The sequence below is a fragment of the Aplidium turbinatum genome, chromosome 3 (genome assembly GCF_918807975.1).
Source record: "Aplidium turbinatum chromosome 3, kaAplTurb1.1, whole genome shotgun sequence".
In the NCBI taxonomy this organism is placed as follows: Eukaryota; Metazoa; Chordata; class Ascidiacea; order Aplousobranchia; family Polyclinidae; genus Aplidium; species Aplidium turbinatum.
Window position 1 is genome coordinate 36826479 of NC_137474.1, and position 23762 is coordinate 36850240.

At 39.2% G+C, this 23762-nt stretch overlaps 1 protein-coding gene across 1 annotated transcript in view; it reads right to left on the reverse strand.

Annotated features, from left to right (window-relative positions):
• Positions 1 to 1443, reverse strand: part of LOC145766317 (cyclin-dependent kinases regulatory subunit-like) — a 3684-nt gene extending 2241 nt beyond the window's left edge. Inside the window, exons 1-2 of the mRNA XM_082578000.1 lie at positions 1321 to 1443; positions 837 to 964 (exon numbers count right to left, since the gene is read on the reverse strand). Of these exons, the coding sequence (XP_082434126.1) occupies positions 837 to 964; positions 1321 to 1376 (184 nt within the window). The 5' untranslated portion in view covers positions 1377 to 1443. The remainder of the gene's footprint in view (positions 1 to 836; positions 965 to 1320) is intronic.
• Positions 1444 to 23762: the final 22319 nt, after the last annotated feature.

Consider the following 23762-nt stretch of genomic DNA (forward strand, 5'->3'; position numbering starts at 1 on the left):
GCCATTGCTCTGCATGTCTAGTGTTGCTTTACAGCTTCATGAATAGGAAGGGGGGTGAAATCGCACAATATTTTTCATTTTCTCAAAGTTTCGAGGTCTTGCAATTTTTTTTTTAAAAACTAAAATTGATCGAAAGAAGAAGCAAAAGGAAGAAAAATCTTGTGCCTTGACTTTATTAGAGAAGGGAGATTCTGTGATTGCTGTAGCCAGAGATCTTGGGATCTCCAGAGAGGCAATTTTCAATTAAAATCTTTACAATGACCGAATATTTCACCCTTTTAATTGAAAATTGCCTCTCTGGAGACTCCAATATCTTTGGCTACAACAATCACAGAATCTCCCTTCTCTAACAAAGTCAAGGCACAAGATTTTTCTTCCACTTGCTTCTTTTTTCAACCGATTTTAATTTTTGACAAAATTTTTGCACGACCTCCGACCTCGAAACTTTGAGAAAATGAAAAATATTGTGCGATTTCACCCCCCTTACTATTCATGAAGCTGTAAAGCAACACGAGGCATGCAGAGCAATGGCTTTACGGTGAAGTGTAGCCAGATAGTAGCTAAGGATGTAACTATAAGCGTTTTTGTGACGCAATGATTTTGGCAGGAACAATAAGCTAAGAACTTGTGCAGATTTTACAAGTAAAGTTTTTTTTTGCCCACTGAATGTAAAGTTTTTTTTTCCCGGCACTGTACACTGAACCAAAGAAATGGTTCCTGAACAACACTGGTTGCAAGGCACGCAACAAGTGGAAATCTTTTGCTATATACTTTGCCATTTTATACTTCAAAATAATTCATTGAATTCAAGACTGCACGAAAGATTGATAAACTACCTGGTTCATGTTTCATGTAGTGAATCCATCCCTGACTTTGCTGCACACCTAAACTTCTCCATTCTGCCTCAGACATCAAATGAGACTTCGGTACAAGCTTGCTCAGATCCCTGGGTAACATCACATGTCTGAAAAAAAGCATTGATAAATAGTAACAGTAAAAAACAGTCCAATTGCAAAAGACAGACAATAATGGCCGAAGCTTTTTTTCAATAGAGTAAACATAGTTAAAATTATAGCCTACCACTGGCCACAATTTTAATGTAAATGAAAAAGTTTTCATAGACAATACAAACAAGAGCGAAGTGCAATTTTGCCTAACAGGGAAGGGATCTCAGTTATTAAAACCACCTAAGTTGCTATATTGACTTACACTCTAAAGTGCCCCAAATGTCATTTAATTTACGCTTTTGCAAACGTTGATGTTTAAGAATGGTTGGAACATAAAGAAAACATTGCATAAAATGCTTATATTTTGATTTACCTGTATTCATATTTTTCATCAAAATATTTGTCGGAGTAATAAATCTCATTCGACATGATATATGTCAAAAGTTACACCACTGATAACACAAGTTTGCTATGACGACTTAGGCTTTTAAAACCTGAACACCAGCAGCAACAAAAGATTGACATGCTAAATTAGAAAATTAATTTTTTCAAATTTTTACAATTAAATAAAAACAAATTGAATAATATATATGTAAACGCGTGGATGCAACCTAGTTCGTACCCTGAAAAGATTGAGAGAAAAAATTTTAAAAAAAGCGGAAGTTGCTGATCGCAGTTTCCGCCAACATTTTAAAATTTTCCCCCTGAAAAGATCGAGAGAAAGATAGTACAAAACCGAAGTCGCTGATCGCAGTTTCCGCTAACCCTCACCCTCGCTGATCGCAGTTTCCGCAAACATTTCTCTGCACTTTTTGCTATCCCTAACTCTAACCATAGACTAATCTATGCTCTAACCCTAACCCTTGCTGATTGAAGTTTTAGCAAACATTTTTCCGTAGTTTCCGCTAAATGCAGTTTCCGCTAACCCTTACCCTAACCTTAGAGTAATCTATGCTCTAACCCTAACCCTCGCTGATCGCAGTTTCCGCAAACATTTTTGTGCAGTTTCCGCTAACTGCAGTTTTCGCTTACCCTAACTCTAACCATCGAGTAATCTATGCTCTCTAACCCTAACTGATCGCAGTTTCCGCAAATATTTTTCCGCAGTTTCCGCTAACCCTAACCCTCGAGTTGTTTGCGGAAACTTCGATCAGCGACTTCGGCTTTGTGCTACTAAACTGCGATCAGCGACTTCGGCTTTTTTAATTTTTTCTCTCAATCTTTTCAGGGTACGAACTAGGTTGCACTCTAAACGCGTTACAGTAGCTTTTCCTTATAAATGCAATATTATGCACCCAGCATTTTTTCGCACTTTGAAAGAAAAACCCATGAGGTTCAAAAGGGTTTCTTTGCAAAGCTCAATTTCTAATAGTTGTAGTTCTGATAGTTGCCTGCAACAATTTTATCAAACCTGAAAACTTGACTACCGGTAATTCTAAATTTTTTTCTTCAATAATCTTTACATGGCACTTATTATCATGTAACTTGCATTTGGAAAGGATAAATAAATTTATAAATTTTTATCAAAAACAAAACACTGTGAGTTTCACATGATTAAACTGCACAAGTTACCGTATTTTAAAATGATGCTGAGAGCAAAAAAGTTTAAATTTACAAAGTTGTGTAAAAAACTTAGGCTACACTGTACACATATAGCCTAATACATATGTATCACTCTGTCAAACACACATATGTGTTTTTTTCCTGAGCCCTGTTTATGCTACCTACGGCAAGTGATGTTCTCTTTTTTTTCCTTTGATGGTTGGAAATACAGTAGAATTCGCCTATAACGGCTTCGTTTATAACATCAATTCGCCTATTACGTCACATTTTGCTCGGTCCGGCAGAATTCCTATCTTTTACGTATATTGTAGTTCGGCTACAACAGCATCGCCTATAACGTCAATTCGCATGTAACAGCACCCTTTATTGGTCCCCAGACCTCTTTTGTTCGTTTATAATGTCACTTTAAGCCATCACCTTCACCACGAACCGTCAGTCTTTTAATCCAGTTAGCGCTGCTGCTTGCAAAATGTCTTCCCTTTATTTTGCTACGTTGTTCTCAGCAGGGACTTAACTGAATTAAATTTTTTCCCGCGTGAAAAACTATCACGTGTAAAAAGCAGCTCTACAGCTGACCTTTAAACAACTCAAAGCAACAGTTGTACGTGCAGTACTGTATAAACTAATTAACTAAATTAACTTTTTTTCCCGCGTGAAAAACTATCACGTGTAACAAGCAGCTCTACAGCTGTGTCAAATCCGAAACAGCTCAAGATCAATGCCTTTTTTGCTAATAAATAATGAACTTCTCTACTACTGTATGTAACGAGCTGTATTGCGCAAATTTCCTGTACCTTTCGCTGTAGGTTATTTTTTTAAAACAATTTCTTTGTTTACTGTATTTTCAGCGTGTCTTTTGTCAGTTTGGTGGTACGCAGTAACCCTGATTGGATTATACACCTCTTTCTTTAATCAAATCACAGTTATGGAATGGTTTGCGGTTGTTCGTCTATAACGTCAATTCGGCTAGGCTATAACGTCAGTTTTGCAAATCCCCTAGAGGTGCCGTTATAGGCGAATTCTACTGTATATACAACATAAAAATACTGATATAGTTTTATTTAGGTTTTTATTTCATGTCTTGATTGAATTCCAAACTTTCAACTATATAGGCCTACTACACTTTTCCAAAAAATTAAATAATGATGAAAAATGCCAGAATAAAATGCAAAAGTGTTTGAAACTCTCGCCTGAGACTCACACTCACAAAAAAAATCTTTGAATCAATTCAGGTTGGACTTTCGTTGCTGTCATTGGATAATTTTTTTTTCACGTGATAAAATCATGTTTCCAACTAATTTTAATCTTCTTCTTGTTTTTTCTTTGCTGGAGCTGGAGCGAACATGTAGAAAACATTAAAGTAAACACACGAATTTGGAACCAACAAAAAAATGGCAGAAAAGGTTTAAAGTATGCATAAAACAATAATTTTATTATCATTATTTATTTACATCAGACAAAGCTGTCCATATTTGAGCATATTAATTATGAACAGAGAGTGAGAAGAGAAAGAATATTTTATTTCGTCTGTGTCGAGAATAGGGTACAATTATATAATTAGTAGGGTACAATCATACGCAAAAAGAATAACATAGTACCGTATCAATTTAAATATCCCAACAGGCAGGAAGCAGCGAAAGACCACGGTATATCGGTCATCGAATCAACTGCTTCCCTGTTCTTAATGTGACAAATGACAAGTGTAGCAGACGTTGCTAGTTAGAATGCCAGCTCATAGGCTACAGTCGTCATCAATGGGACGACAACACTTCTGGGCATGATTAGGGCGAGAAGTTATTAGGACGTGATGATCTTCGTTATTCATTCGCTTATTCATACATTCCAGCTTAACAAGCTTGACGTTGAACAAGAGCCACTATAGGCTACAGAACCAGAGCCATATGTAGCCTAATCAAGAAGGCTGGGTATTGTTCTCTGGTCATTTCCACCGCACTACCGCGCTCGGAATGTTGCTGCAAGCTGAAAACTCACAGCTAGGTATGAGTGAATAGTCTAGACTCTGGACTATACAAGTTCTTCTTAAGTGAGAAATAAGAACAAAAGCGAAAAAAAAATGAGTTAGAAACCATGGTTGTAGTTAGTTAAAAAATCCCTAGTTTTGGTTGGAAAAACGCCATTGTAAGCGTTGCAATCGCTAAGCACAACCACACAAAGTAACATAACGGCAAATGCACATGTGTATGAAGCTCTAGCCAAAATGCGATTAGGCATTATTACAAAATTCAGTGCTTAGGCTAATTACAATCTCTTAAATTCAATTCCCTAGATTTCTAAGCGAGACGTGAAATAGCACTAATTAAGTGGATTCCATGGTTCTGACACGACTCCAATGGAGCGAAATGCGTGACGTCAGAGAGAGTTCTCGGGCCATTGGGCGCTACATCAAGGATCGACAAATTGCGTTTAAGTTTCCCTTTTGTCGGTTCCAAATTCATATGGTTACTTTGCCCCAGAGATGTAGCCTACGTAGCCTATACGCCGCAAATTCTACGCCGAAGACTTGCGGCGTAGACTTTTTGTTTACGCTAACTCTTACTGTCACATTTTTTTTGGATGGTTGTCGCTTGAGGCTACGCCGTAAAGTTTTTGCGGTTTTTTTAGTGTATAGCATCAACGCATACTTTTTAATGTATTTTTTCGCTACAACACGCCAATACCTTCCAGCGTTGCAGTTGAAAGAATGTTTTCAACGGCAAAGACATATTGGAATCAAAACGTAGCAAAATGTCAGATGAACACTTTCAGATGCTTGTGTTTTTTCGTGGAAATTCAAAATAAAACTTGTTTGTTTCGAGTGGTTTATACCGTGTGAATGTTTGGCACCTAGGAAACAAAATAAGTTTACGCTGGTGTATGCGCTGACACTGACGCCGCCAACTTTTTTTACAAGTTACGTTGACGCGTATGGCGTATGCTTTTTCGAACGTTTGCGTTTACGCTGACGGCGTCAATATTTTTTGTATGCGCGTACATCACTGCTTGTCCTTTTCTACATGTTCCCAACAAGTTGAACACATCAACACAACTAGTTTGTTCCTCAATTCAGTTTTATTTTTTGTTGCTGGCGCAAATATATACCCTACAGAACGGCAAAATAAACATGCAAATTTTATACATGTTCCGGACAATCGTTCACCAAATCAAACGTCACATAAAACCGTTATAGTCTACTTAACCTAGCTGGCGTCTTACGTCATGGAAATTGCTAAAAAATGAGCCGAGATTGCAACATACTTCGTAAGACCTGTAAAACATTGCACCTGTAGCATAACATTGCACAAACCGTTTCAACACCTGTGAAATTGCATAACAATGCGTATAGACTATTACGTCACACAAGCTGGTTGCGTGCGTTTGAAATATCTCAAGTCAGTTTCGTCATTTAGAATTGTCGTTTTGAAAAGTTGGTCGAATACTTAACCGTATCTGTTACTGGCGTAGACCTTATGGTCTCGCCCTCTGCTAATTCAGCAATTTCACATAGAAGCAGTGATGCTAGAAACCTGAGATTTCTTGACTTTTACCTTTTTTCTTGCCCCAACTTTTAATCCCGATTATGTTGGTATCGGATAATTGTGAAGTTCACAATAAACCTTTTGTCACAGCCAGTTATAAAATGCAGGAAATTTCCTGATATTCAATAGCTTGATTAACAGTTTACTATTAGCGTGCGGTTTCATTTTGTGTCTGTCAGTCATAACACGACGGCGCTAAAATTCCATTCTCTACCCAGGCAGCAAAATCCGTCATTTCTACATTGATTCAATGTCGATTTTGCTGTCTGGGTAGGGAGTTGGTCTTTGACGCTATATGAGTCATTCTTTGCTGGCAGACATCAATTAGGAAGGTAATTTATTATTTGTGCAAATTGCTTTGTACGGTAGTGCAAAAAGTGCATGGAATACTGTTTGCACAGAAACGGAAAAACAAAATTGATGAAATTCTGTGTTCTATGCAAGAGGACTTTCAAAATAAAATGTGAACTGAGAAATTTGACCAAGAAATGGCGAGAATAGGTCAAAAACCGAGTCTTTATCACCTTTTTTACCTAAAATACACAATCACGAATAGGCCTATATTTTGCGAAATAAATTGATTGAAGTGATAGATAAGGCTTTTGACCAACGGCATACTTTTTCCCGTTGTTATTTGATATAAGCCGACGGAGTAATTAGCAATAAGAGAGACGTAGACTTGATGGTCTCGGCCAGTAACTCTTGACGCCAAAAGGAAGCAGTGACAGATACGGTTATCTGTTTTGCTTGGTGCTTACCAACTAGACGAAGTTTCTGTCTTTATCTCAGTAATTTGTATTGTTAAAGCTTTGGTAGAGAGTTTGCTTTGTTGAATCATGGAGAAATAAAACAAAGTAACTTCAGCGGGTTTAACATGATGTTTTACATACACAAATATATCATAATTAAAATAAACTCAAACGTTTTCGACACGTACATGTGTCCTCATCAGGAATTACATATCTGCAATACAAATAAAATGAAAATTGTAAGGTAAATTTGACTTTGCACTATAACTGTAACTGTATGCTAGCGACACTCCAGACTGAAAAGCACAAACTGAACGAGTGACACAGGAATGATGACAAGTAAATTATATGGTGGAAACAGATCACATGAGGTGTAAACTACAGGCATTTGACAAACAATTAGAACACACACAAGAGGAACGATGAGCCACAGACGAATAACTGCCGGTTGAGAGACGGATTATTACGTTTGATTCTTAAGGCTTCCATGATCTTAGTCTGAAATTCAGATCTGCCTCGAGAGATGATTTTAAATTGGTCGATCGAGACATTGTCAGTGACATAGACATGGTCGATCGAGACATTGTCAAATTTATACACAACATTCGAAGAAAGAGCAAAAGAGGTAGGCGACTTCAGTTGAAAATATTGGTGCACTTTAAACGTTTTATATACAGGATGAATGTCACATGAAAATTTCTTTTTTATAAGTTTAGCTAGGTTAGTACCGTATACAGTTGCAGTTATGGTGCAAAGTCAAATTTACCTTACAATTTTCATTTTATTTATATTGCAGATATGTAATTCCTGATGAGGACACATGTACGTGTCGAAAACGTTTGAGTTTATTTTAATTATGTTATATTTGTGTATGTAATACATCATGTTAAACCCGCTGAAGTTACTTTGTTTTATTTCTCAATTTGTATTGTGGTGACAAGTTTTCTACTGCGTAGTGCTTACGCGTTGCACTAATTTTCGACAGCCGGCGGCTATTTTTTGCTGAAATACAATTATTAAAAAAAACGTTTCAGAAGAGTATTCTTTTTCAGGGTCATCGCATACAGACGAACGGATCCGGGAATTTTTATTGTACAACTTTCCCACAAAGATATTATGGTTTACCGCTGTGACCAATACAAACAAAAGAGAAAGATGGCAAAAGCCCAAGTTTAAAATATACAAACAGTGCTACCGCTATAAAACAGTGCTACAGCGATAAAAACAGTGCTACCGCTATAAATACAGTGCTAGCGCTATCTTAAAGAACAATTAAAGAAAAAAAAAATTAGCTAGGCTGTTGCTTATCAGTATTTTAAAGTTTTCAATAGTGTGTTTAAAAAAATGTGCAATAAATACCTAAGGCCTACTGGTCACAGCGGTAAACCATAATCTCTTCGTGGGAAAATTGTAACATAAAGTTCCCGGATCCGTTCGTCTGTATGTAATGACCGAATAGAAACACTCTTCTGAAAACGTCTATTCGAGAATTGCATTTTTGTAAAAAAATAGCCCACTGGCTGTCGAAATTGGAGTGCAACGCGATACACCATTAAACTTGTCACTACAATACAAATTACTGAGATAAAGACAGAAATTTCGTCCAGCTGGCAAGCACTAAGCAAAACAGTTAAGTATGCGACCAACTTTCAAGCAACAATTTTAAGAATGACGAGAATAGATTGTAATATTTCAAACGCACGTAAGCAGTTTCTGTGACGTAATAATGACAGGCATTATGAAGTTATTCAGACATCTGTTAGATTTGACTTCGATGATGTAATGTTATGCTGCAGCTGCAATGTTTTACAGGTCTTGCAAACGATGTTGCAATCTGCTCATTTTTTAGAAATATTCCATTACGTAATACGCTAAGATTCAGTTGACCTGAACGTTTTTATGTGACGTTCGATTTGGTGAACAATTGTCTGGAATATAGCGGCCCCTAGTTATGACAGTCTAACATGGCATAACTAAAAAAGAATTTAAGGACAATCGTGAGCAAATGAAATGAATGAATAAAAACACACGATACACAAATTGTTTGAATCACTCACGTTTAAGTTAATACGCAAATACAAAGGGCTTGCAAAGAATGAACAACAATAAGAATAATACGCGACGATACATGAAATTGGTACCACAGGTACACGCAAAAATGACGCTATACCGGTATACAATTGTTGCGATAATAACCGACTGTTCTGGGCTCAGACAAGTGTCGACTACTGCAGACAAACCAGGCTCAAAACCTAACATTTAAGTGTTCTTTGCGTGGGCGAGGCACGAGATATCCCTCAACACGTAGTCTACTTTCAATTTCCCCGTACTCTCATCATAGTTGCAAACGGCAACTTTAGCTCTCTGAACCACAGGCTTCCCTTTCCTAATTTGTGGGACTACCTCATGTTCCCTACCAAGTTGATACCTCCTACGTTTACCAATGTCTTGGAGAGAACCGCCGCCACCACAAGTTAACCAGGCTTCACATTCTCGGCCATTTTTAGCCATTTTTTCTGGCCTTGAAGCCCTGGCAAATAAAAATCTATCCATTTGCTCCAAAACTGCAGAGAAAGTGACAAATTGAACCGATAATCCCTTCTTAGTTGGTCACGATCATGTGATTTCCCAACAGCACAGTATGGGTCTAAGTATGGGGTCAACAGTGAGGCAGGGGTGATGACAGTAAAATCCCTAGGGTAGTCACTCAAAGGTACGAAAGGGCGTTCGTTCACGATCCGAACAGCACTGCTCGTGTACGTAAGCAGTTCAATGAAATTGGGCTTGCGTATTGAAGTGTCCAAAATGTGAAAAAAGTACTTAGTCACATCGGCCATGAAACCAAATCTACTAAGCCGAAATCTAGCCAAGACATCTACCAGAGGGTTTAACAAATCAGGACACGAAAACATTACATCATTAACACAAGTTCCTCGAAACTCAGACTTGCCATCGTAAGCAATGCGCTTTTTTAACTGTGACGTCACAAAGTATGGTAAATACCACTCAAATCCCTTTACATTTCCTTCTTCACCAGCACGCTCAATATAGCCATTAGATTTAAGATCCTTCATGGTGTCAGTAAGGAAATCACAAAGTTCAGGTTGTTTTAAAGCCTTCTTTCTTAAAGCAGCAGCTCTATCTGACGCCAACACAAAATTTTTAGGTAGATCAATATCTTCCTTCAACGGTACAGGTATTTCAAATCGACCATCTTTCAACTCAATATTCGGTTCAACAAGTTCTCTAGCCAAAATGTCATTGCGAGACAATTCACAGGTTTCAGTTTGCAACGTCAAAGCCTGAATGACTTTGTTCAGGTCTGCTATTTCCATATCACGAGACTCAATTTTACGCTGAAAGCCAGAGATTACATCCAACTTTCAAGACGTCTGCACTCTGCACACATTAGCAACGCTTTCATCTAAGGGTGACTTACCACCACAAACCCACCAACCGAGCGGAGTGAGCAAAGCATGTGGTTCACTACGATTCTCACCAACACGCTCTTCTTTAGCCCACATCAAATAAGCGTTGTCGTTGCCAATCAGTATATCTACAGTACTACAATCATTCAAATGAAACATATTCACGTCATGAAAATGACGGAAACCACTTAAATCCTGCTTATGCGGTAAAGTTTTAACATCGTCAGCCCAAGCTGGGTTAACCACCGAAGTTATATCGCAAAACAGTTCATCCGTCTCTAACGACTGGATGTTGAGTTTAACAAGGTTAGCACAAGTAGCTTTCTGACCAGCCAAGGTATCCATTTTAAACGACGCTTTATCATACGGTTTAACGCCAAGTTCGCACACCAAATCACTCGAAACAAACGTCAACTGCGAACCAGGATCATGCTGACAATACACCAACTTCGATTTGCCAGTTATTGGATTCAAAACACGAGCAGCAGTAACGCGATTAAAGGCTGCTTTAACATTTCCAATCTTAACATTACGCACAGGAACTCTGGCACCAGCATCATCTTTGCCGATCGAATCAAGAGAATCACGTGACGTCACATAAAAATCATGCAGAAGAAAAAAGTGTTTCCTATCGTTGTTAGGCCCACATTGACGACAGTTGTTTGCGTGATTACAGTCCCTAACCATATGCTGGCCCAAACAATTCAAGCATTTTCCAGCTTTCACAATAACATCTCTCCGATCAGTTTCTGGGCAGCCGATTGTAGCATCGAATAGACAGCGATAGACACGTGTTTCGCCCATGAGGCTGGGCTCATCAGTATCGCACCGTATTCTTGCCACATGGTTAACGTTTATTGGAGGTCTTTATGGCTAGCGTGGAAGCTACACCGTTATGGTTAGCGAAGCGTTACTGCTGCTCGCTGTACTAGCGAGTGATCAGCCTTGTGCTGATGGCCGGGAAGAACACCCCTTCTTCACATCTCTCCGATCTTTAGGTGTCAAGCGCAAAAAATCTTTACAATTAGACAAAAAATGATATTCAACTTGACCACATGACGAACAATAAATACATGCCGGTAGGTCTCTTCGTCTGGCCTTACCACCGCGCGGTGCGCCAACAGCAATCGAGTAGCCTACTGCAAACTCCCTGACATCACATTATCATGGGGTTTTACCGACGTCTGCCTTACCTGACATGAAGACAATTTTCCTTTGCCAAACTTTTTAAAATGCTGCGACTCACCAGAATCGCTCATTAGCATAATGCTAAAATCAGTCGACTTGCGCGTTTCCTCCCGTACTACAAAATCGAACAAGTTCTGAAAAGTAGGCTCATTAGTGCTACCATAGGGCCTACTGATCACCTAAAAAGTCAAGATAGCGTTGTTTAGCGTCAAACGGGAGTCGCTTAGCCAAATCCAAAACAAACCGTCCTTCCAATTTATCACGCTGACCATAAGCTTGAGCGTAAAGCAGACACTGCGACAATTCATCTTTAAACTCTTTCAAATCACTAGAAGAGATCGAAGTCAATTTGCTACCATAGCGATACTTTCTAATTTCCGGTTCGGCGAAAAGACCTCCACAAACTCCAAAACGTTGGGACAAGCGATCTAACGACATTTCTATCCTGTCTTCCTCTGACAAGCCAGGAAGGTCGGAAACCAAATTAGCAATCGTTTGAGCAGCTGTTTTAACACAAGCTGCTTGTAACATAGTCAAATGATTCCCTTTGAAAGGCGAAGCTGCCATCAAGGCCGTAACACGATTTTTAAAGAAAATAAATGGCATATTAATACCATCGTAACCAATCAAGGCCGCCTTATCGAAAAACGTCCTATTATTTTGGTATTGAAAAAAAGGAATCCTGCTGTTGAGAATTCGATTTAGCCGGAGAAGACAAGCTATATCCCTTAAGGGGCTGAGGGGGCTCAGTCACGTGCACAGCCCGATCACGCTCCTTACACACGTTAAATTCAGAAGACGCGATATGCCTCTCACAACCACCCAAATTACGTGTAGCTGGGCGATCAAAACTTAGCGGCGCAGAAAACTGTGAAGGGGGCAAAGCATTACTTCTGATAGCGGCCCCGTGACCTGTACGCTCTGGGGCAGGAGTTAAGCTAAAACTCGCTGGCCCTGGCTTTAGATCCTTTGGAAGATCCTTAGCTGCGCCCCGAGACCTCCTGAAACAGCTTGAAAACATGTGGATTGTACTGGTCCACTTACGGATTGAACAGGTGTCTAGAAAAGATTATGTAAATTTAACCGCGATTGATGTTCACTTCTGGAATGGCTAGAAGAGCCCTTCTTAGAACTACGCCAGGAGCCCAACTCTGAACGATATTCAGCTAAAACTACCTCTTTATGTTGTTCAGCCCTCAACTGAGCGTCTTTGAGTGCGAACTCAGCGGCTCTCGCTTCAGCTCTCGCGGCGGTCTCAGCAGCTCTCACTTCGGCCTCAGCTCGTATGTCTTCAGCTCTCGCGGCGGCCTCAGCAGCTCTCGCTTCGGCCTCGGCTTGGATCTGGAGCTCCTCTCGTCTTAGCTGTAGGTTAATTTGTGCCACTATCCGAGACGAACTCCTAGACATCCTAGTGCTTACATTAGAGGCGCTATCCTCAGGATGTATGTCAGCATCCAACCTATCTGAGAACTCACTTACTTTTTGTTCGAAGTTATTTTTCAACGAGTTAAATTCGGGATCTACCCTATCACGAGAAGTTCTGCCAAAATTGCAGAGTTGAAAATTTTACTCAAAAGAGCATGGAAATGCCGTAGCCTAATTCTTCTTCTAAAGTAGATAAGTTAGATCGAAGAATCATCAGTTCCTGCTTATCACTCAAAGAACCTAGCGCTACAGAAAGTTCCCCAATTTGAGTCAAAATATCCCTTCTAAGATGCCGGGCCTCTCAAACTGACTTAGCCTCATCATTACTGGGTCCCTCCCCAGAATGGCCTGCCCGACCGCAAAGAACATCATCAGGCTTAAACTCAGTCGAGTCGACGGCGGTCGAGTCCCTGTCGCCACCGAGTGTAGACATATTAAATGTTGGGGCTAAATTTAACAATTAAAAAATTAAGTTACACAAACACACAAATTATTAAGTTATAAAAAACTTAACTGCAAAGACCGTAAAAATACAAAAAGAATTTAAATGCACAATACCGTAGTTGTAGGGGTATAATATATGAAGTCCTGAAGTTCCACAAAACTTGCTTGGATTCGTCCACTTGAAACTTCAAGCACAGATCGATTTCTTTAATCTTTTTTTTACCAATGAATGTCAATGTTGTTTTTCTTGATACCGTAACCAACAAAGAAACGTCTTTAATTTTCTTTTGTGCTTCTGGAACTGACAACAGCACGTCTTTATTATTTATGTGCTTTAAGTTCTTCTTGGCCTACCAACTAACAAATCGTCTTTATTATTTCTTGTGCTTTAACTTTTTCTTGGCCTACCAACTAACGAGCCACGTCTTTATTATTTATGGTCACAACGGTAAACCATAATCTCTTCGTGGGAAAATTGTAACATAAAGTTCCCGGACCCGTTCGTCTGTATGTAATGACCGAATAGAAACACTCTTCTGAAAACGTCTGTTCGAGAATTGTATTTCTGTAAAAAAATAGCCCACTAGCTGTCGAAATTGGAGTGCAACGCGATACACCACTAAACTTGTCACTACAATACAAATTACTGAGATAAAGACGGAAATTTCGTCCAGCTGGCAAGCACTAAGCAAAACAGTTAAATATGCGACCAACTTTCAAGCAACAATTTTAAGAATGACGAGAATAGATTGTAATATTTCAAACGCACGTAAGCAGTTTCTGTGACGTAATAATGAAAGGCATTATGAAGCTATTCAGACACCTGTTAGATTTGACTTACACCATATCTCGTAATTCAAGATTTAACGATAATGTAATGTTATGCTGCAGCTGCAATGTTTTAAAGGTCTTGCAAACGATGTTGCAATATGCTTATTTTTTAGAAATATTCCATTCCGTAATACGCTAAGATCAGTGTTGTACGCGTCAATGAAATAAATTGACAGCGTCAGCGCGAATTGCCTAAAAACTTTACGGCGTAAGGTACTGCGTCAGCTCCTAAGGAAATTGACGGCGTCAGCGCTAATTTCTAGTGCTATTTTAGCCAAGGTCTCACAAAACAGAAGTATTGCAACCAAGTTTAGGCTAACAATGGCTATAAATAAAGAGCAGGTTTTATGTTTTGAGACTGTATTGTAACTAGCTGCTTAGCTTCTTAGTTATTTCCTTGTAGAAACACATGCGTTTGAAAACGTTTGTCTGAAAATCTGCTGCGTTTGGGACGCATAATGTCCTTTTCAAATGAAAACATGCGTTCCACAGCAGCGCTGAATGGTACTGGTGTGTTGTATTTCAAAAACAAGTCTTGAAAACGTTTACTCGGAAAGGGATCACTGTTCCAAGTGTGCTGTGATGGCTTAGCATATATAAATCTTTTAACGAAGTCCACTGTACCAACATCGCTCTTTTCAGGGGCATAGCTCTTGAAATAAAGTATCTTCAACCTCTGCGATGACATTCATTGATTTTTCTCTTTCTGATCCCTCGTTCTCGATACTGCTCACGATATGAGTGATCACCATTTGGTGACCTTCTTCCACTTGTATTCTAGATAGCCATTCCAACCAACGCGAAAGCGGGTAATTCTGATGAGTCGCGCTGGCCAGAATACATTGTAAAACTCTCATTGTGAAACGAGATTTTCCATGAAAACAAAAAATGACGCATAGCGCTTGACGCTTAAAATCGGCAAAATAGTTGACGGCGCTATCACTTCCGTCAACTAAAAAATAAAGTCACGGCGCTAGCCTCAGCGTCAACAAAAAGTTGGCGGCGTCAAATTGGCGGCGTCAAATTGGCGGCGTCAACGTACAACACTGGCTAAGATTCAGTAGACCTGAACGGTTGTATATGACGTTTGATTTGGTGAACAATTGTCTGGAACACCTACAATTATTCATGTGGAAGCTCACCATGGAAACACCAAACACTTTGGGTTATATAATTGAAGGTGTCCGTGTCCCACCATAGGATATTTTGTTGAATTATTCTGGCTGCTTCATATGGATCGACACGTCTTCAATTAACGAATTATTGCAACACTAATTGTAACAGTCGAATTCTGCAAGATCATAAACTGACCTTGCATCCAACAACTGTGCTTCTCGCCTGACAAAAACGGCTCCAAGGTTAGGCCTCTAATTATCACAAACTGATTAAAGCTGACTAAAAGTTTATTCAAGTAGCCTACACACGAAGACACTTACTTGCAATCGACGAACAAATAGTCAACCGTCATCAGTATGAAATTTTAGAAAATGTGACCGTCCACCGCTCGAGTCAAAACGCAAAAGGACGATTTCGATAAATGACCAAAAGAGATTAAAACTCGTGCGGCTGGAGGTCAATGAAGCGTGACAATTAAACCAAAACATTAAAATTAAAAAGGGATCGCAAAAATCGTTTCTTACACTAATATTCTTTATCTGAAGTAAAACTCAAATCAAAAGCTAAGATCGAGCAAGCCATTGGAACATCTGGAATTCAAAAGTTTTCATATCGATCCAAAATAAAATTTTGCAATGAGGCCCCCCCTCAGGTAAACCCGGCCCTGATGTTATGAGCTATATGTTCGCACACAGGGTCAAACATCAGTAATCTATGGTGTCCGACGTTTTCTTCGTAAACAGTTCTTCGTAAAGCAATTCTTCGTAAAGTTAATTCTTTGTAAAACAATTCTTCCCAAAGCATTTATTCGTGCATGCAATGGAGATTTGATGTATACGAAGAAATGCTTTACGAAAAATTCTTTTACGGATTTCATTTCACCAACAACTGTTTACGAACAATTGTTTTACGAAGAATTGCTTACGAAGAATTGCTTTACGAAGAATTGTTTAGGAAGAATTCGCCTATAACCGTAATCTATATGCTCACTTGATGTTTTTCCATCAATTTTATCAAAAGTAAATAGGCTACCGTAGAAATTGTGCGACCGTTAGGTTATACCGATAGGCACGTACTTAGGGAACGTTCAAGTATTACGTACGGTAACGCTTTTTTTCCGAATTTTTGACCCTCCCTCCCCCATGTAGCCTAACGCCAACGTAACGCTTTTTTCAATGCCCCCTCCCCCATGTAACGCTTTTTCAGTACGAATTCAGTTCCCTTAGACCTTACCTACCGTAAGAAGAACTTCTCCCTTTTTTCATTTGTAATCAGTATTAATCCATTATCATCACAGTCATTGCAAAACTGTAGGCTAAGTGGTGATAAACTGCTGACTAACGTTTGTATTTCCAAGTTACGCATTGATCAGCAATCTGCTGTCTCAAAAGAATTCAGTTGAACATAGCCTTGCTATTTATAAGTTATGATATTTTTAGTGTTTTTAGTTAAGAAACCAAACCTTTGTGCAAAGTCCTTTGCAATTTCAAACGATGCAACAGTGCATTGCGACTTACAGTTTGAGAATCACTGCAGGCTAATACATAAACAAAGCACAAACAAATTTTAAATTTCGCAATTTATCAATCATGCTGAATAGGCCTACTCGGAAACTTTCACGGACGCCATGAAATCGCTTCACGGACCCCCGGTTGAGAAGCACTGCTTTAGAACAGTGGTTCACAAACTGTGATACACGTACCACTCACTGGCGTATCCTGGTTGATTTTCCTAGGTATGCAATGGAGGGAAGGTCATAGCCAGTGTAGGGGGTCTGGGGGCATGCTCTCCCAGGAAAACCTTGCAAATTTGCCTTAGGTTTTATAGCTTTTCTTGCAATCTGAGCCTTACTTTAGCTGATAATTGTTTGAGGTGTTTTGCACAAAATGAGGTTTGGAACGCATCATGAATCCAATGTCTTAATTTTAAATCTTTATCTGCATTGCAGGAAAGCAGACTCGAAGCGCTATGCGGCGGTGTATGGCCTTCAGCATACACCCGACCCGCTTTCTTGATGATCTTTTAAACTACTCTGCATAGATTTCAAAGTGCAATGGCACAGATTGCTGTGGGCTTCATCAAGTACAGTGGGTGCTTTTTTCAACCATGAAAACTATTTTTTCCACTCAGTATTATATTTTCGCTGACTGTCGTAAGCTGGTTTTTACTTCTTTGAAGATGCCATGTTAAACATTCAAAACTAGTTAAGCTAAAGCTTCTGCAATGCAATGAATACTAGTTTAAAGTTTAAACCTGACCAGCTGAAATAGGGTTAGATTACCGACTACCCAACCGAAAGATCCATGGTGCTCTGTGACATCGCCAATGCCGAAATCTGACTGAAAACTTTGATACAGTTAGGGACAGTATAGAAATAAAGTTACAGTAGGCTATCTACAGTAGAAAGCCGCAAGGACTTAAACTATGAAGACCAAAAGAAAAAAAAGCCAAAAAAATGCCAATCGGGAAACTAAAAAAGGGCCAGCAGCCAAACAAAAACTGTCCGGCTAAACATTTTTCTAAAAGGCCAAATTTCTTAAATTTGGTCTTAAAAAGACCAATCTGGCAACTTTGTCTCCAGATAGTGATTTCTGTTTGCATGCAATTTCAAATCAGCTGAATCTTCAATCAGCATGCCTTGGTCGCATTTGCGCAACAGTGTACGATAGTAACTGAGCGGCAAATAGGCAGACTCGATTACCATGGTTTTACCATAGATATCTTACATTACATCCCTATATGTAAGATATCTATGGTTTTATTGTTTGTAAGAACAACAAAGGCAATATTCAGGATGCTGGAAATTACAGACCCATTGCAATGGCAACTGTAGTGTCCAAATTATTTGAACATTATATCCGTGAGCATATTTCACCGTTTTTAAATACATCTGACAATCAGTTTGGATTTAAGTCAAAACATGGCACAGATTTATGTGTTTATCTTTATAAACAAACTGTATCTCATTACATACACAACAATAGTCCTGTGTTTAGTGTATTTCTGGATGCATCCAAAGCATTTGATAGAGTTAATCACAATATCTTATTTAACAAGTTAGTTTCACGGAATGTTCCTATGTGCTTTGTACGATTATTGAAGCATTGGTATAAAGAACAAATAATGAGAATAAAGTGGGGGAATCAAATTTCTGACCCCTTCCATGTCACCAACGGAGTAAGGCAGGGAGGGGTTTTAAGTCCTTACCTGTTTTCTTTGTATATAGATGACTTATCGACTGAATTGAATTCCCTAGATGTCGGATGTAATACTGGTTCATCTCACTTGAATCACCTAATGTTTGCAGATGACTTGTGTGTATTTAGTCCAAGTGCTAAAGGTAGCCTACCCAAAAACTCATTGATGTGTGTGAATCCTATGCTTCTAGACATGACATTATTTTCAACTGTAACAAAACTGTTGGATTGGTCCATCAATGTCGCAAATTTAAAGTTTTGACTTCTCCATGCATGCGGCTGTACAATACACAAATTAAATTTGTTGGACAAGTGAAATATTTAGGTATACTGATTGATGATACCATCAGTGATTGATTGATTGATTGATTCTTTATCCTCGGACTGGGAAAGCTTCTTGGAGAGCTTAATCCTGGCAGTTTCGCATACTTGTAGCGGCTTTGAATCACTGACGCAGGCCCGGTCACCGAGATTGACAGAGTGAAGTTTCCGATTGTTGAAGGCTTGTTGTCGGGGAATTATTCCATCCATCAGATGCCGCTGAATGGAGAGCAGCCCTTAACGTGCGTTGCTCAAGCGCACACCCCGAGAGTCGAACCAGCGCCGCTATTGATCTTGAAGTTTCTTCGTTCCAGAAGTGACGCGCTAACCAATTGAGCTATCGGGGCAGATATTAAAAGGCAAGTGCGATCTCTTTATGTCGCTGCCAATCAGCTTAGGTCCAAGTTTGGAAATTGCTCTACCGAAGTTAAAAATGTAATGTACCAATCATATTGTATGCCAATGTATGGTTCGCAACTATGGTGTAATTATAAAACTTCTACTTTAAATCGCATACGAGTTGCTTACAACGACTCGTACAGAATTATCCACAATTTGTCGAGATGCGACAGTGCTAGAGTGTATCAGGTACAGAACGACGTGTTAACATTTGATGCTCTATTAAGAAAAAATTGCTATGCATTTGAAGAACGTTGCAAAAGATCAATTAATCCACTTTTGCGCAATGTTATGTCTTCTGATTACTACTTTAATTCTACATTTTATATTCACTACAACAGTATTTTGTACGTTGTTTGATGTAGCCTCCTTGATGTTGTGTTAGTCTGATATTTTGTGTGATGACTGTTAAAAATTTGAATTCTATGGACTTTGAGTCTGATTGCAAATAAATAATAATAATAATTTACAGTATCACGCATGTTGAGCTCTCCCCAGCTTGAAGGGTTGCCAAAGTTTGGAAACAAACAGTTGTTTCGAATATTGAAGAGAGCGAGGAGGTTCTGCTATTTTCAATTTCTACGCCAAAATTCGTTGTTCCTGAAAGATTTCTGATTTCATCAGAATTGTAAGGCATGCATGTAGAATATGCCACTGGTATCACTAGTGTAGTGGTACATAGAAGTCTTCCAGGTGGTACATGAAAAACTCACTATAACTTCATAATACTATAGGCTATTTAGTTTTAAAAAATCAAGACAATGAAGTATCTTCTGACAGGTGTCAAACCCACAACAATGCTTGATATCAACAACTCGGTTACGGTACATGTCTTAGAATACAAATGAACTTATTTTCACAGGGGTCAGTTCAATCATAAACAGCTAAAAATCGATTTCGATCAGGTAGCAGAGCCTAAGCTTAACTGAAGATGATTAGAGGGAGATTAAAAGAAGTCCGATTGCCGCAGTTTGCAGAAAAATGCTTTGATCGTAATGCTCTCCCAGTCAGCAAAGCTGGTCTTTTTTACATTGATTGAACGTCTGCAGACAATAAATCAATGTAAAAAGGACCAGTTTTGCTGGCTGTAACATACGGGTGCAACCTAGTTTGTACCCTGAACAGTTCGTACCCTCAGTTCGTACCCTGAAAAGATCGAGAGAAAAAATTTAAAAAAGCCGAAGTCGCTGATCGCAGTTTAATAACACAAAGCCGAACTTGCTGATCGCAGCTTCCGCAAACAAACTCGAGGGTTAAGGTTAGCGGAAACTGCGGAAAAATGAAACAGCGGAAAAATATTTGCGGAAACTGCGATCAGCGAGGGTTAGAGCATAGATTACTCTATGGTTAGGGTAAAGGTTACCGGAAACTACGAAAAAAAAATGTTTGCGGAAACCGCGATCAGCGAGGGTTAGAGCATAGATTACTCTATGGTTAAGGTAAAGGTTAACGGAAACTTCGAAACAATGTTTGCGGAAACTGCGATCAGCGAGGATTAGGGTTAGAGCATAGATTACTCTATGGTTAGGGTAAGCGGAAACTACGGAAAAATGTTTGCGGAAACTGCGATCAGCGAAGGTTAGGGTTAGAGCATAGATTAGTCTATGGTTAGGGTTAGCGGAAACTGCTGAAAAATGTTTGCGGAAACTGCGATGAGCGAGGGTTAGCGGAAACTTCGGCTTTGTGCTATCTTTCCCTCGATCTTTTCATGGGGAAAATTTTAAAATGTTTGCGGAAACTGCGATCAGCGACTTCCGCTTTTTTTAATGTTTTCTCTCACTCTTTTCAGGGTACGAACTGAGGGTACGAACTGTTCAGGGTACGAACTAGGTTGCATCCGTAACATTCAGCATAGTTGCTATGTAACACAAAACTAGTAAACTCTTTAAGTTGTTTGTTTGTTTGTTTATCTTTATCCTGCATTGCGGGAAAGCGAACTTGAGCGCTATGCATCGGTGTACGCCTTCCGACGTACACCTGACCCACGCTGCAGCCGACGGCAATGTCTGTTTCCGGTTGTCTACTTAACTTATGACTTAAATTTGGTACTACCCATTACTCGAAATCGATCACTAGGTAGAGGCAATTATCGTAAAGTTTCTTGCCCAGAGAAACAACAGCAAGTGCGGGTGGCTGGAGTCGAACATGCAGGCTCTCGACTGCGAGCCCAACGCGCTAACCACTCGGCCACGGCTGCCGAGTGGTTAGCGCGTTGGGCAAGTTTAACCAGAATTGTAAACAGTTGTAGGAAATATCAGTTGTAGTGTGCGTTGCAGCCTAGTCAGCACAGACATCTTCTTTTTAGTAAATTGGTTAAACGAATCAATCGTATAAAAACATCCTGCAAATGGGTGATTCGATTAACTGATTTCATCTGTATATACTTCAAATACAAGGCCTGAGAGCATATCTCTTTGAGGAACTCCACTTGTGATGACAAGTTTTGATAGTTGAAGATAGTTTCGCATAAGTTCAACATAGTATATAGTCAAACATCTGACCATCTTTTTACATCACAGGTTTTAGTCATATTGTTTTAATACCAGAACTGTTTCCCAAATAGTTTTGCTTCAAATCACACGCTGTATGGTACCGGTACTTTTTCAGTGATTGTGCACTGACTGTGGTGGGATGCCGTCACTTAAATGTGGTAGCTCATTTGCTGTTGACAGACTACGGTATTGCAGCAAATGCACTGATAATAATGCAACCTCCACTAAGCTACGGTATGGCAGTTGTTATTTTGATACGTAATGAGAATATTGTTATAATGATTGCAGTGGCGTATCCTGGTTGATTTTCGTAGACATGCAATGGAAGGAGGGTCATAGCCAGTGTAGGGGGGTCTGGGGGCATGCCCCCCCCAGGAAATTTTTGCAAATTTGCCTTATTTTATATAGCTTTTCGTACAGTCTGAACCTTTATACTTAGCTTAGTAACTTACCTTACTTACTTAACTTACTTAGGACCAAATAAAAAAGGCAGTGGCTATTTGACCGGCTCCGGTCTTTGAATCTGAAACACTATTTGACCGGTCATGACGTCACTACATAAGCGCTTTTTTCTTTTTCTCTTTCAAAACAACAGACGAGAAGCGCCGATATAAGTTCTAACTTCAACACGTATTCTTCAACTCAGTCCGTGGCGCGTGCGATACGTCTCCGGCTGCCAATCTAGAGGGGATGAGTTCGATACTATCCGGAAGCATTCTTTTTTTTCATTTTTTTTTATTTAAATTTTGACCCGAAGCGCATTTTTGTGGTCAATTTTTAATTTGAGTAGCCTACAGCCCATTTTTTATGTCTTTTCAAATGTGAGTAATAATGTTAGAGTTTTTTTAATTTGCTGGAATTTGAGAGTTTCTCTTGGTAATTTTCCGATTGTCATAAGTGAACGTGTGTTGCCGAACGACCCTACATTTTTCTCTCAAGTTAGTTATATACAATACTTCTTTAAAAAATGGTTTTACCATTATCATTTCTTTTAAAAGAAGTATTGTATATAACTAACTTGAGAACTATACTTGAGAACTATTAACTAACTTGGACTGTAGGCTACTCAAATTAAAAATTGACCACATAAATGCGCTTCGGGTCAAAATTTAGATAAAAAAAAAATGAAAAAAATAATGCTTCCGGATAGTATCGAACTCATCCCATCTAGATTGGCAGCCGGAGACAAACCCTACGCGCCACGGACTGAGTTGAGTATACGTGGTGAATTTAGAACTTATGTCCGCGCTTCTCGTCTTTTGCTTTGAAGAGAAAAAGAAAAAAGTGCTTATAGTATCGAACTCATCCCATCTAGATTGGCAGCCGGAGACGAACCCTACGCGCCACGGACTGAGTTGAGTATACGTGGTGAATTTAGAACTTATGTCCGCGCTTCTCGTCTTTTGCTTTGAAAGAGAAAAAGAAAAAAGTGCTTATGCAGTGACGTCATGACCGGTCAAATAGTGTTTCAGATTCAAAGACCGGAGCCGGTCAAATAGCCACTGCCAATAAAAAAACAAAACAAATGCCAATCGGAAAACTGAAAAAGACCAAGCGTCCAAACAAAAATAGTCCAGCCAAACACTTTTTAAAAACCCCAAATTTCTGAAATTTGGCCTTAAAAAGAGGGTGCAACCTAATTCGTACCATGAACAATTCGTACCGTCAGTTCATACCTTAAAAAGATCGAAAGAAAACATTAAAAAAAGCCGTAGTCGCTGATCGCAGTTTCCGCAAACATTTAAAAAGGGTTAGGGTATCTGAGTATCGGCATCCACATGCAACACAAACTGAAAAGATCGAGAGAAAACAATAGAACATCGCTGATCGGAGTTTCCGCAAACATTTTAAAATTTCCGGTACAGTAACGCAAACATTTTAAATTTTCCGGTAATGATCCTAAGAGTTTGCTGATTGCAGTTTCCGCAAACATTTTAAAAGGGTTAGGGTTGATTGGAGTTTCCGCAAACATTTAAAAGGGTTAAGGTTTAGGGCTAGGGTGTTTCCACAAACAAACTAAAAAGATCGAGAGAAAAAATAGAACAAAGCCGAAGTCGCTGATCGCAGTTGCCGCAAACATTTTAAAAGGGTTAGGGTTGATCGGAGTTTCCGCAAACATTTTAAAA